The sequence below is a fragment of the Pteropus alecto genome, unplaced genomic scaffold (genome assembly GCF_000325575.1).
Source record: "Pteropus alecto unplaced genomic scaffold, ASM32557v1 scaffold42, whole genome shotgun sequence".
Lineage (NCBI taxonomy): Eukaryota > Metazoa > Chordata > Mammalia > Chiroptera > Pteropodidae > Pteropus > Pteropus alecto.
In genome coordinates this window covers 12,151,652-12,165,333 of record NW_006434825.1, presented here as the reverse complement: position 1 = coordinate 12,165,333, position 13,682 = coordinate 12,151,652, and the positions used below count along the sequence as shown (strand labels likewise).

The window sequence follows — 13,682 nt, the reverse complement described above, 5'->3', positions numbered from 1 at the left end:
CCAACTGTCAGGTCTTGGTCACCTGCTGGTGCTGCACAGAAGCCAGATGCTTATGAATGTGGTTTGGTGACATTACCCAGTGAGTGAAAGGGCAAGAATCCCATCCTCAGCCTGGATTTGCCAGGGTCTTTGAGACCGGGGTCCAGACACAAGTCAGCCCCTCCTAGCTGGAGCCAGGCAGAAGTTCTCAGCACACAAGCCAGGCCAGCGATCACCATGGCCTGGCACAGCGCAGCCCAGAGCAGTGGTTCTGAAGCCTTGGAGCTTTCTGAGCACTTCAGAAGCACTGCAAGGTGGGCTCCATGGCCCCTTCTAGGCTCCAGATTCAGCCAGCAGCCCAAGATGCCCACTGCATCTGGAGTGAGGAGCCAGTGGTGCAAAAATGCAATAAGGGAAGAGGTCCCCACACCCAGAAACCGAGCTGGGCCCTAAAAAGAGAGGCACCTTCACCTTCCTTCCCAGAAAGTCACACCATTCAGAGCCCGGAGCCCCACAGGTCACTTTATTTCTCAACGAGTGAGGGTCAGTGCCCATCATCTGGGGTGTTTGAGAGTGTGAAATCCATGGTGACATCTCCGGTGTGGGGGTGGAACTCTACGACATAGCTGACTGCCTGAGGGTCACCCGATGGTGCTCTGGGGCCCAGTATGGTGCTGAAGAAGTACACGGCCTGCTTGCAGTGTGGGTTCCAGCAACAGTCCCCCTGCAGGAGAAGCAGCAGAAAGCAGTGAGGACTCCCGACAGCCAGGCCCTCCTGGCCAGCCTCCCCGCCAGGCAGCCTGAAGCGGGAAGCTGCTGCTTAGGGACAGGGACACGGGCCACTGAAGGGTTATCATCTGGCTGAACATGGGCAGCGAACACCCAGAGCACATCAAGTGGCATGGCTTCCCCCAGCAGTGACTGCTCTCAGGGTCAGCCATCTCTGGGACCCATGTGCACAGCACTACCTTGTCCTCTGCAGGCTTCAGGAGGCCGGTGCTGACCGTGCTGTCCGGGGTCAGGTGGTATTCCATCCACAGGACGGCCCCATGGCTCCTCCCGGGCCTGGGAAAGGGGTACGGTATGTTAGGCCAAAGAGAAACAGCACGAGTGATGAGCAGGCACGGCCGCAGCTCCCTTCTGCTCTCCAGAAACCTCTGGTCTACCCCACTTCCAGCCTGCCTCGGTCAAGAGGTTCCTAACACTCCGCCTGACTAAAGGCCACTTGGTAATATGCTGAGCAAGAAGAGCCACAACCAAAAGCCCTCACTCACTCCTTGCAGCCTGGCTGAGCTGAGCACTCAGGAGTTACTGTGGGACAGGACCAGCTTGGCCACGGGACCAGCCTTCTCGGCCTGAGGTCACAGAAAGGCTTGGTCCAGAAGGCTAAGAGCACAGCCCAGAGGCTAGAAGACCTCTACCAGATACCCTGGATGGCAGGCCCAGATGGGTAACTGCCCTGCCTTCCCCTTGTCAAAGAGGGGCTCTGGGCTCAGGGCCTTCACTCAATCAGAAGGGGTTCTTCCTCAGGGAAGCAGCCCCTCCTCCCCGTGGAGGGAGCTGGAGCTGGATGGCCTGACTGTGCTTCGCCAATTCCCAACCTGCTTTAATTCCCAGGAGAGCTCAGGAAAATGGTCCAATGGGTAACCATAGCAACCAAATTCACATTTCTCTGCAGCTGTGATCCAACATGCTGCTTAGCTCAAAAGGAGCCTCAGATGTGGGGGGTGGAGAACAAAAACCACTCTGACTCTGACTCCCTACCCACAGACACCTAGAGGCTGTGGGGACCCACTGTTCACTCAAGGCCACTTCAGACCAAAAAGGGCAACGCTGAGACAAGGTAGGCCATCCCACCTACGTGAAAGTGGCCATTTGGGCAGTAACTACTAGATAGAATGCAGGCCCCCCACCACTTCCTTTCTCCACACCCACCCAGGAGGTGACGCTCACCTCCTCAGTTTGATGGAGCCCTCAGCACGGACAGGCTGCAGGGGGACTGGCTGTCGAAAATCAAAGGTCAGGATCTGCTGGGGCTCAGAGAGGCTGTGGCATGGGTACTCCCATAGTGGGTGGGGCTCGGCCTCCTTGCTCTCCCTGAAGTCCAGGGCACGCTGAGAAAGGAAGGGGATTCAGGAGTCTGCAGAGATAGAACCAGGTGGCCCACAGGACATGGGGCTCATGTCCCCGTCTCCAGGGTCTATGCCAGTAGCCGCTGACCTCCATTGCACAAGTCCCTCAGGGTAACTGCCAGTCATTTGGAGCGCGGGTCCTTACAGAAAGACCCAGATGCCTGGATCAGACCAGCTGATTTCTCTGTTTCCTGCTGCCACTCATGCGCCATCTCCTCAGCAAGTCACTTCACCTCTCTAAAGCCTCATTTTCTCCCTTTTAAAATGGGATGACACTGCCTATCTCATGAGCTACTTTAAGGTGACACCTGGTGCTTAGACACTCACCGACTTGGTGACCCTTATGCACACTATAGCTGCCAGATCACTACCCCACAAGGCTCCCAGTCTAGAGGGAGCCAACGCAGAGACATGCAACCTCAGTGTCTAGAGAGCACTGACCTCCCGCAGAGACTAGGTGGGGCAAGAAACCTGCCTGGAGGGGTGACCTCTAGGATGCCTTAAGATCATACAAGAGTTGGCAGCAAGGAGAGTGGACAAAGCTGAGCAGGACAAGTGGCCAGGGTCTTGACTACAGGGGTGATTCTGCTGGGGGCAGGGAGCCTCACAGGGTTTTCCCACAGGGGATGGACAGGGTTGGACTCAGGATCTTCAGGTTTACTTGGGCTCCATGTGGAAGACGGTCAAGTGGGAGAGGCAGGAGACTACACAGTCACAGGTGAGAGACAAAGTGGCCTGGACCTGAACAGCAGCGGCAGGGTTAGGAAACTGGATCTGAGGGTCACTGACGACCTGATGGTTATGGAACCTGAGGACCAACTGCAAGTGAAGGCAAAGACTTGCCTGAGAGGACACTCAGGGCCTGAGCCCAGCATTTGGGTACAAAGTAGTGGCAGGCCTGGGATGGGAACAGTGAAAGAAGCCAGGCTAGGGGTGGGGGAAGAGCACATAGATTTTAGAAGCATCAAGGTCAGAGTGCCTGAGGACATCTGAGTGGAGAGTCCCCTGCTCTTAGTTATTTGGTCTGAGCTCAGGACAGATCCAAACATTGACCAGCAACAGAGAAAGGACAGTAAGGGCAGGGGCTTGAGGGAGACCTAGAATACATGACGCCTTAGGAGATGGGAAGGATAGGAAAAGTCCAAGAAGGGGCCTGAGGAGTGGCCAGACGGAGCTAGTGTGTGTGGTGTCTCAACAAAAAAGAGATTTCTAGAAGCCTGAAACAGTCAGTGGTCAGCTGTGAAGGGGCAGGTAAGATGCAAACTGAAAATATTCACTGGATTTATTTACTTAAAAAAAATGTTTACATAAGTAATCCGCAATCACTGTAGGAAAATATGAACAGAAAGTGAAAAATTAATCACTTCCTAATCACACACTAACATTGTGGTGTCCACTATTCTACCCTTTTTCCCTGTGCGTATGTGTGAATTTTTTTCACATATAAGATGGAATCCTGTTCCTTGCCCTGCCCTCTCCTGTGGATGTATAGTGACTCTACTTCAATACTCGTCGATTCAAATACCACTGGCACTTTCATAACTTCCTTGGGTTCTCAGGGATGCAGATCCTGGTAGCTGACTCGATCCCCTACTGATGTACAAACAGCCCTGCAGGGCCTTCCTTCCACACCCTTCCCCATGCTCCAGCACCCTCACTGGACTGGAGTCCCCAAAACAAAAATGGCTGGCTCAGAAGGTTACCAAACTACCTTCTAGAAAGGCTGTTCCAGCAGAGAACAAGCTGTTGATGATGGCAGGCGAGGTTCCAGTGGCATGGTGACAGATAGGCGGTCTGACATTCTGATTCAGGAGTTATAGACCAAAGCCAAGAACAGCCTACCACTAGACTTTGAAACAAATGATTCTCAGACTCATGCTCATAATAAACCAAGTGGATAGATAGACCAGCCCATGCTGCCCCCAGCGGAAGAGCTCTCTGCACTCTGTTTGCACAGCCCAACCCAGGTCTCTCCGGAGAAGCCAGATGTCCCTGTTAGAGGCCTGTGGCCATGCAGAGTGGGTGGATGGGACACTGTGGGTAGGAGCTGTGGCCTCACCTACCTTAATCATATCATCCATGATGTGCACATCGAAGCCTTCACAGTCACCACAGGGGCTCCGGATCCGCCACAGGTCCTGTGAGGAAGGCACAGCCCTTATAAACCCCCATCAGCCAGGGCATGCTGATGCCCACACCCACAGGGGCCACAGGGGAGTACGGCAACAGGATCGAGAAGGGTCGGTGAGGGCAAGCTGGGGTGGTCCCAGCGCTAAACCTGAGGCACCTCTTTCTATTCCCTCATGCCTAGAAGAGACCCTTAAGGTTGAAGGGACTCAGAGATACTAAAAATTCAGGACTGTTCTATGACTCTGCCAAGTCTCACATGACCCAAGTCCTCTCCTACAAGGCGACAACTGGCCATGGCCAGAGCTACTTGGCTGGGGTTTCTCACTACCTGTCCATCCTAAGACCATTTTTTTTAGGAAGAAATCTATGAAACCAGTTCTCAAGGCTCTCTGCCTATAAACAGAGCGTGAGGACAATGGGCGGGAGGGGACCAGAAGCACTCAGGCCAATCGACTTTGCGTTCTCTGTCTCCTGGACATATGCCTGGAAACAAGTGTGGTTCTCCACCTTCCTTCTTTGGTCGTGAAAACCTCATCAGGTAAATAAATAACACAGAAGAAATGCCCAGAAAACGAGTGACAGAGCCACTAAGGTAACAACGCACAAAACCATTCTTGTCAAAAAAATATCAAATGAGGTTCACTCTACATTTCAGGTTAAAAACATTTCAAAATCCTTTTAATAAAAACTGCCTTCCCCAAAATGACTTTGTGACTATGGTTCTGCTTTGATGAGAAAATTAAAAGGAAGCTTTTCAATTTTTCTTGCATAAAGAAGCTGACTCTCCGATCTCAAAATGCTTTTAACTGGAGCCTTGGCATGTCTTCTGAAACTTTTAATTTGTATATTTTAATTATTCTGATAAGCCATATTGTAAAATGACAACACACAGCCAATTTCATTTCATGAGTCAAATTACTGCATTTTTAAAAAGACAAGCCTCTTCTATTCAACCCTGTGGTGCGCTGATACAGAAACCAGAGGCCCAATCACAAAGACCTAAGTTGCTCCATCTGCACCCAAGGTCTTTGTAAGAAAACAAGGTCCTCCCCCTTCTACGAAAACATCTGGGTGGCCTACCCTGAATTCCACGACCACAGCATGCAGTGAGGCAGCCTGGGGCATCACCACAGCACCAGGCCCCAGGTACTGGTCCACAGCAGTCCGCACATACCAGAAGTACAGATTATGCCACGGCAACAGGCTGGTGGTGAAGAATGGCTCACCCAGGAGCACAGAGACCTGGCAACCAGAACAAGAATCAGGACCAAGGCATCAGAAGGATTTGTCTGAAGAGTAAAGGACAAGTCACAAGTTTCACAGGTACATGAAAGTAATAGGCCATTCATTCATTCACTCATTCAGTCAACAAACAAGCATGCCAGGTCTGCACCTGCCCAAGGACTAAAAGATGAGAAAGCAACATGGGTCCTGCCCTCAGGACTGTAGTGTGAAGAGAGAGCAGACGAGGCTGGAGGCTGTCCTTGTAGAGTGTGAAAAGCTTTAACAGGAGGGGCATGTGGAGAACCCCAGAGGTAAGAGCATCAAGACGGGCTTCCAGGACGGCCCTGTAAATCCCCATTCAAAGCTTATTAAAAAACTTATTCTCAGTGGTCGTCTAACTCTCCCTCATGAGGCACTGAGCACCAAAGAAGTGGGGACATTGGCAGAATAGTATTTTCAGACCCAGCAAAGTGCCTGGCTCAGAGTAGATGGTCAGTAAACATGTGCTGAGTAAAAGCACAAACGCGTGAATAGGAGTCCGAAAAGCAAAAGACAGGGGATTCCAGATAGATGGCAGAGGGGTGGGCAGAGGCATAGCACAGGTGGGAGAGCAAGGCCCTCTCAGGAGCTCAGCAGACAAGCACATGGGGTAGGACGGTAAACGGTGAGGCCAGAGAGTAAGAGAAGAGCCAGGTCACCCAAAAGCAATTGATGACAGGTTAAACGAACTGAACACTGCCCTACAGGCAAGAGGGGGTGTCACTAAAAGCTTTAATCAGAGAAGGAATGTGTTTTACAAAGAGCCCTCTGATGACTGTGAAGTATGAGGACACCAACTGTAGGTGGAGCAGGGACAAGTGACTTGGTTGAGTACTCCCTGTAGAAGCAGAAAGTGTGCAAAAGGGAGGAGACCAAGACATGGCAGATGCTGAGGAGACAGCACCCAGGCTAGACCCAAGCAGACAGGCATCATCAGCATTAGTCTTAACAGCCCAAACTGAAAACAATCCAAATGTCCACCAGTAGGTGAATGAACACACAAATTGTGGCATAGTCATACAATGGAACACCAATCGGCAGTAAAAGGGAACAAAATACTGACATGTTCTACAGTATGAATGAATCTCAAAAACGTGCCCACTGAAAAAAGCCCGATGCAAAAGACCACACACTGTATTATTCCACTTAAATGAAATCTGCAAAAAAGGCAAATTTATAGACAGAAACCAGATCAGTGATTGCCTGGGGCTGGGTGATGGAAATGTTGTAAAACTAGATTGTATAATAGTTGTACAACTCTATAAATTTACTAAAAAATCGTTAAATTGTACATTTGAAATGGGTTAATTTTATGGTATGTAAATTATATCTCAATAAAGCTGTTAAAAAAGAGTTGGCAAGAAAGATGACAGGTTCCAGCTTGAAGGGCCTGTGGGATATGAGAGAAAGATATCCGGTTGGCAGTTGGATGGATGAGATTTGCAGACCCAGCTTTGTTGATCACAGATTTCCATATGGGAAGGAATGTGATCACTGGAGAGGAAACACAGAGGCAGAGGAGAGGACAGACAAGGAGGATGCGCCAAGAATCATCTCTAGGGAACGATGAAGTAAAGGAGGAGAAACCCATAGAGGACTGAGAAGGAGAAGCCAGAAAAATTAGAGAAAAACCTAGCGAAAGCAGTCTCTTAAAAACCTAAAAAGAAGTGTTAAGGAAAGAGAGGGTCACTGGGTCATAAGGGTTCAGAGGGCCAATGAGATGAAGCCTGCAGGGAGACTGTCTTTAGTAACTAAGAGGTCACTAAGAGGTGGGAGCAGTTTCAGATGCAGCACTGGGGACTGGACCAGCCGCAGCAGAAGAAAGTGAATAGGAAGGTGAAGCGAAGACAGAGTGCTGTGAAAGGGAGAGAGAACACGATGTGCTGGGACTAATCTCAGCAGAGCTGTTCTGCCCTCACTTGAAGGAGCAGAGATTAGCCAGTGTTCAGAGTCGTGCAAGTATCTGCTTATCAGGCATCTCTGCAAACCCTCAGCTGTGGCACGTTCTTAGCTGGTGCATTCAATAAGGGACCAGCGGTGAGGCCCAGAGAAGTGAGGGGGAGCTAAGGCCGTCTCAAGTGCTGGGCCGCCCAGTGCAAACGCAGACCTCTTGCTACTCACCTTTTTACCCTCCAAGTCTGCAGATGTTAATAATTCCGGCCGTTTCTCTATTACCTTAATTTTATCTTCCAAGTGGTTAGCTTTAAAGATCTTAGAGAAAAAACAATAAAAATATTATTTTTGTCCGGAAAAAAACATCTCAAAGTTGCTTTATCTGTCTGTAGTTTTCTGGTCAAATAGGTCTAAAACACCACTTTTATGGGTTTTGTGGAAATTCTCCCCTCCCGGGGCATTCTACACACCAAGAATGAGATCACCAGCAAAATGGTGTAACAGAAGAAATTTCTCTGGCAGGCACGTCAACGGGACTTAGCAACAGGCTTGCAGTTCTAAAGGAGGTAGGTTATCCTTCAGAGAGGAAACCAAAACCAGTCACCATCAGGGCACCAGCCAGTCAGGCCGGCCTGTGAGCAATGACCCCCTGGGCCAAGAAAACAAATCACACATTTGCATGATACAGTTGTATCACCGCAAAAAAGAAATTAGTTTTTTTAGTTTCATGTGAAATGACGAGAAAAGCCAATGCTTCTTAGCCGAAAAACGGAGTCTAAACATCTGCTGCTGTTCAATGACAGCTCTAGGAGACCAGGCCAGTTCTCAAGGCGGGAGCAACGAGAGCGCTCACTGGCACCTGCTACATCTTCCAGTTCCCTTGGTACTGACTCTGCTTCAAAGCAGTAAGTCCCAGACTCGGGAAGGCAGGTCCCACAGGAGCCCTCATTATTTTAGTAACAATTATCACTTACTTTTTTCATCAGTCTATGAGAAGCTGCTGAACTCTCTACTGTAAATACCTAGAGAGAATACCAAGCTATCAGTTGTAGAAAAGTCATTTAACAGAGAAAATGAAAGATTAAAATGCAACAAGATCATTCCAAGGCAGAAGGCACCGCCTAACCACCTCCACTTGTGCCCACTACCCACTAGGACAGCACCCACACTCTGCACTGAACCTAGTGGCTGGCTCAGACGCTGGAGCTGCAGCTATAGGACAATGTTATAGCCTGACTCCTGCCTGCACATGGAGGCAGTAAACCCCTGGGCCTCTGACCCAGGCACACCGCAAACATGGCAGCTGCACCTGCAAAGAGCTTTAGTGACAAAACTCTACTCAGACCACATGACACCCTAACTTAAGAGCCACCCTCAGGAAGCTGGCAGGAAGGCACACGTCCAGTACCTGCTCCGCGCCGAGGTGATAGGCCAGCATGGAGAGCAGACTGCCGTCGCTGACACACAGGCAGACACTGTCTGGCTTCAGCACCTACGAGAAAAGAGCAACTTCACCACAGGTTTTCTTGTGGTCCCAAGACATTCTTGTTGGCAAACTGACAGAAACGCTTCCCTTCTCTTGAGCCCACTAACTCACTCCATGATCACTCAATCTGATCTCCTTACCCTATCCCTGCTCAATCTTCTTGTGCCCACACTAGTTATGCTTACCTCCCAGGCTCAGGCAGCAGCCAGCCCCCGGCCTCTAACATACCCACCTCACTCTCCTCTCCACATCCTGACCCCACTGTCAGGAAAGACCCATCTCAAGCTGTCCTAGAAGGCCCACCAGAAGGACCATCCCACTTGCCATTGGCCACCTCCCAGTCCATGATGACAGGCCCGTTTCCTGCCTGGTCCCAGCACAGACAGCTGTGGGCCTGCTGAGGCAGAGATGTGTTTATAGGGCACAGATCTCTGAGAGAAATTTAGGACAGTTGGGGTCCTCCTTCCTCCAAAATGCATGCATAGGTACACATATTTCTGCATATGACGCCAAAGGGTCCAAAAACCTCCCCTTCAAACCCCATGTATGGTCCTCAGGCTGAGACCCCTGCTATTGGCAGCGGGGAGCAAAGGTTTATAGGTAGGAGAGTTACATGACCAGATTTATATTTTAAAAAATTTTAGAAAGAGGGTGGCAGATGAAAGGAAGAATGCGCTGGATCCACTGGGATCACCCACAGGAAATGCTGGTGATCACGAAGGCAAAATTTCCAGCAGGACAAAAGCAGGGGCCAGGGGGAAGCTTCCAGCTGGAAGACTTTACAGGCGAGCAGAAAATGAGCCCAGAAAGTGCACTAACAGGCTCCCAGGCGCTGTCTGAGCGCCCTCCCGGAAGGAGCTGGCTGAAGCCACTCACACAGACCAGCGAGCACCGAAAACAAAAGCAGCAAATCATAAGTGGACAATGAGCTGGGGCCCATGCGACAATCTTCTTGCCCACAAGCACCCAAGGGGCTGAACACTTACTGTCTTCAGGGCCTGGACATATTGATCAGTTCTGTCCGGATCATTGATCTCTCCAAAGCGAGGCCGGTTCCAGAGCAGATGAGCCTGGCAGTCACACACGGGGCGCATTGGGTGGACTCTCCCATTCTTTTCTGGGCTGGGCCAGGAAGTGAACAGACACAGGGTGATGAGTATGACCTGCCTGACACTGGCAAGCATCAAAACATAGCATAGGGACATGCCCCAGTGAAACTGAGGTGGGCTCCAAGGGATACACCTACGGTCTAGGCACTGGCTCTCGAGTGGGCATTAGAGGTTGGAGGGCACTCCAATTCAAGACTTGCACATATATCTGTTCCAGACGGGGGCCCCGCAACTAGGGCAGCCTCTTCTGAGTACACGCAACGGGCACCAACACAGCCAGTAATCAACTTTTGTTCTTATTCTGTTCAGATATAAATGTGCCCACTTGTGCTTCTGTAATTCCCCACTATAGACACATAAATGTCTTTAATGGGGAACTTATAAACTTATAAATGGTTTGTAAATGGGGAATTTACATACATGCACAGAGACCCAGTGCCCCCCCGCCCACAAGACTCAGGGCACACCTGGTCCTCTGAAGGCTGTACCACACACAGTAGTCATCATGGTGGGCTACCAGGCAGAGGGCTGAGCCCTGGACGACCGGCTCCTCTTGTGGCAGGAAGTACACACACTGCATCCAGTGGTCCCGCCACTGGGATGGGAAACAGAGAATCAGCAGTCACCAAGCTACAACAGGAACAACATTTCCAATACAGAAGCCAAAATCCCAGCCAAAAACCAGTTTTCAGGAAGACCCTAGTGTGGGTTACAGATAGCTACTGTGGCCGAAGAGATAAAGAAGAAAATTCTCAAGTCAGAGAGGCTAATGGCCTGAAAGCTTGCTGGAACACTGCTGGCTTTAGGAAGATACAATGTGGCCAAGGACATGGGTCTTCAAAAGGGGCTCAGGGAAAGGGGACTCCAGCCCCTGACGCCCGCGCGTGTGTTTTGGGGGGAGAGGAGGGAGGCAGAAGGGAGAGAGAGAAAAAGCTAATGTGGCAAATGTTAAAAACTGGTAAATTTAAGTAAAGGGCATATCAATGTTGATGTTCACTCATTCTATGGACTTAAAATTTTTCAAAATAAAAAGTTTGGAAAATAGTACAGAAAGGTTTCATTTTATTCTTTTGAATTCATTTTTAAAGAACTAGAATACTCTAAATTATGAAACATGGTTTATTTACAATGATTCAGAGTCAACCTTTAATAAGCTCTGTTGATTGATCCTTTTTGATATTACAAATCCCACATACAGGACTCTAAAAAATACCCAAACAAAAAAAAAAAGCTATTTCAAATAAAAATGCATATAAAATAAATAATTACAGAATTATTTATACTAGCAAAAACTAGGACCAATCCAAATATCCAGCAGTTCAGAAACGTATATGTTAATTCCTTACACATAATACTCAAAGGCATTTAAAAATGATGAATATAAAGACTACGGTGCAGCACGGAAAAACCAGAAATTAGCACTGACAAAAACCTATGCACATGGAAACAGCAAAGAAAGGGAGTTCTTTTGGGTGATAGGACGGTGACTTGATTCATTTTTGTTTTATATAATGAGGTTTATTACCCTTAGAATCTTTAAGTGTCTTTTTAAAAAAGAAAGAATTGTCCTAACAAGTGGATGCCTGGCTCAGCTCTGATGAGACGACCGCCTGCACACTCTGCATCACCAGGAACGAAGGAAAACTCGGCCCCAGTGAGGCTCCAAGAGCACTGCTCAGCACAGGAGCAAACGCAGCGATGCAGTCCCCCTTCTCAGGACCGCGTCCTACCCTACCCCGTCTTGAATTTAACTAGGAGGCAGGTGAATGACATTTCCTGGATCTAACATGTCTATCTGAACATAAAACTAGAAAATGAAAATCTAACCAGATTCCCTCTGGAAAAAATAAACAGTAACAAGGAGGGAAAAACAGGTTCCCTAAAACCTGTTGTTCATTCTCTGTATTATGCAAACTGATCCTCAGACAAGAGAAGCCTTCCTTCCCCCTGACCCTGTGCTCCCACAGTACTTGCCTGTCATCGTGTCCTTCCCACACACCAGCCTCCCAGGTCCTAATGCTAAAGAGCTGCTGAGAGAACCCACTGTTCGAGGTGAGGAAGGCTGAACAGATTTCAGATCAAGAGCAGTTTAGTGACGTTATGAGGGAGATTCATGAGCAGCTCTTCGAAAGTCACTGCTGGTAAAGAAAGGACACAAGCCCCACAGTCAGGAGACCTGGGGAGGAGCACCCACCACTGCTGCCTAGACACGAGGTCCTGCTCCCACACTGGGCCAGACCAGTCTCAGTCCCCGTCTTACACGGGGATCTGAGGAGAAAATATACATAATCGCACTTTGAAGCTAGGAAAACGAAAAGTATTAAGATTTTGCAGCCCAGTGCCAATCTCAACTCTGGAAGAATTCCGACAGCACCCTCCCCCAACGTGCGCACATACACTCAGCCTGCAGAGGGCCAAGGCCTCGCAGAGGAAAGTTTGCACCCATGGCGTAAATGCGCACCCACCCACCTGGCCAGGGGACTGGAAGGTAGAATGGAGATGGGAATCCTGCAGCAGCCATGACCCTTTGGCCTAAGCAGTAACTCAGGGAGCTGAGGAGCTGCTAGGGCCTGCCCGAAGTCACGCATGTACATCTAGAACCAATCAAGACAAAACCAGTGCCCAGCAAGTGGTAACAGGACGACGGGACACAGAGGAAGGTGCCCAAGACCTCCCAGGTAGAGAGGGAAGGTCTGAGTCCTCGGCCCTAAAGCACCTTCCTCGCATTTTTTCCGAGTGTGTGTGTAGAGGGGTTAACACACGTACATGAGAGCAAATTCAAAAGATATAAAAGGGTCATGGAATGAAAAAAAAGTTTCCTTTCTAGAAACAACCATTTTTACCAATTTCTGTGAATTCTTCCCAAGATACCCTTATACACACACACCACATATATGCTCATCCACATATATTCTTACTTTTAATAACACCAGTGCTGGCATACCACATACTGTTCTGCACCTATTTCTGCTTCACTTAGTGATATACCCTGGAGACTGCTCCACATCAGTACAGAGAGAGCCGCTTCATTCCCTGAATGTATGATAATGGACTTGCCCAGTCCCCTACTCGTGCCCTCTAGGATGTTCTAGTCTTTTCTATTAAATCAGGGATGTAATGAGTACCCTGGCACACGTGTTATTCTACACATATGCAAATCTATCCAGAGCCTAAATGTCTATAAGTGGCATCGCTTCCCATCATGACAAACTGGGCCTTGCTGAGCTTTACGGATGCTCTCATGATCACTTCCTGCTCAGCCCCACAGCCCTACCAATAGTGCACTGCTCAACTTTTTGAACTTTATTCATTAACAGGTGAAAAATGGTATCTCACTACAGTTTAAATCTATGTCACTCTGATGAGCGAGGCTGAATGCCTTTTCACATGTTAAGGAGCACTCTGTATTTCCTTTTCTGTATGTAGCTCACGTCCTCCACCCAGTGAGCTGGGGAAGGCAGATTTTGACACCACAAAAAATGAGTCTGTACACAGGCTACAGTTCTCTATTCCAAGCTGATCTGAGGCCCACTAGGATTATTCAGGGGGTACAGGGGTTGTGGGACCTAACAGTGGCTGTGCCAGGACATGGGAGAGCCAGCACACTGAAACTTCCCTGTGGTTCACTGTGTCCACTGACGCTGACCATGGAAAGGTCTATCTTCTATCTTACCACGGCCAGCCTTGCTT

At 49.2% G+C, this 13,682-nt stretch overlaps 1 protein-coding gene across 3 annotated transcripts in view; it reads right to left on the bottom strand.

The window, feature by feature from the left end:
- Positions 1-474: 474 nt before the first annotated feature.
- The window catches only part of PRMT7 (protein arginine methyltransferase 7), a 36,185-nt gene continuing 22,977 nt past the window's right edge, over positions 475-13,682 (bottom strand). For all 3 annotated transcript variants that reach the window (XM_006909795.3, XM_006909796.3, XM_015587695.2), the window contains exons 9-18: positions 10,460-10,587; positions 9,870-10,005; positions 8,806-8,889; positions 8,372-8,419; positions 7,626-7,715; positions 5,322-5,483; positions 4,175-4,249; positions 1,933-2,093; positions 948-1,044; positions 475-703 (exon numbers count right to left, since the gene is read on the bottom strand). In XM_006909795.3, the coding sequence (XP_006909857.1) occupies positions 524-703; positions 948-1,044; positions 1,933-2,093; positions 4,175-4,249; positions 5,322-5,483; positions 7,626-7,715; positions 8,372-8,419; positions 8,806-8,889; positions 9,870-10,005; positions 10,460-10,587 (1,161 nt within the window). In that variant the 3' untranslated portion in view covers positions 475-523. The remainder of the gene's footprint in view (positions 704-947; positions 1,045-1,932; positions 2,094-4,174; positions 4,250-5,321; positions 5,484-7,625; positions 7,716-8,371; positions 8,420-8,805; positions 8,890-9,869; positions 10,006-10,459; positions 10,588-13,682) is intronic.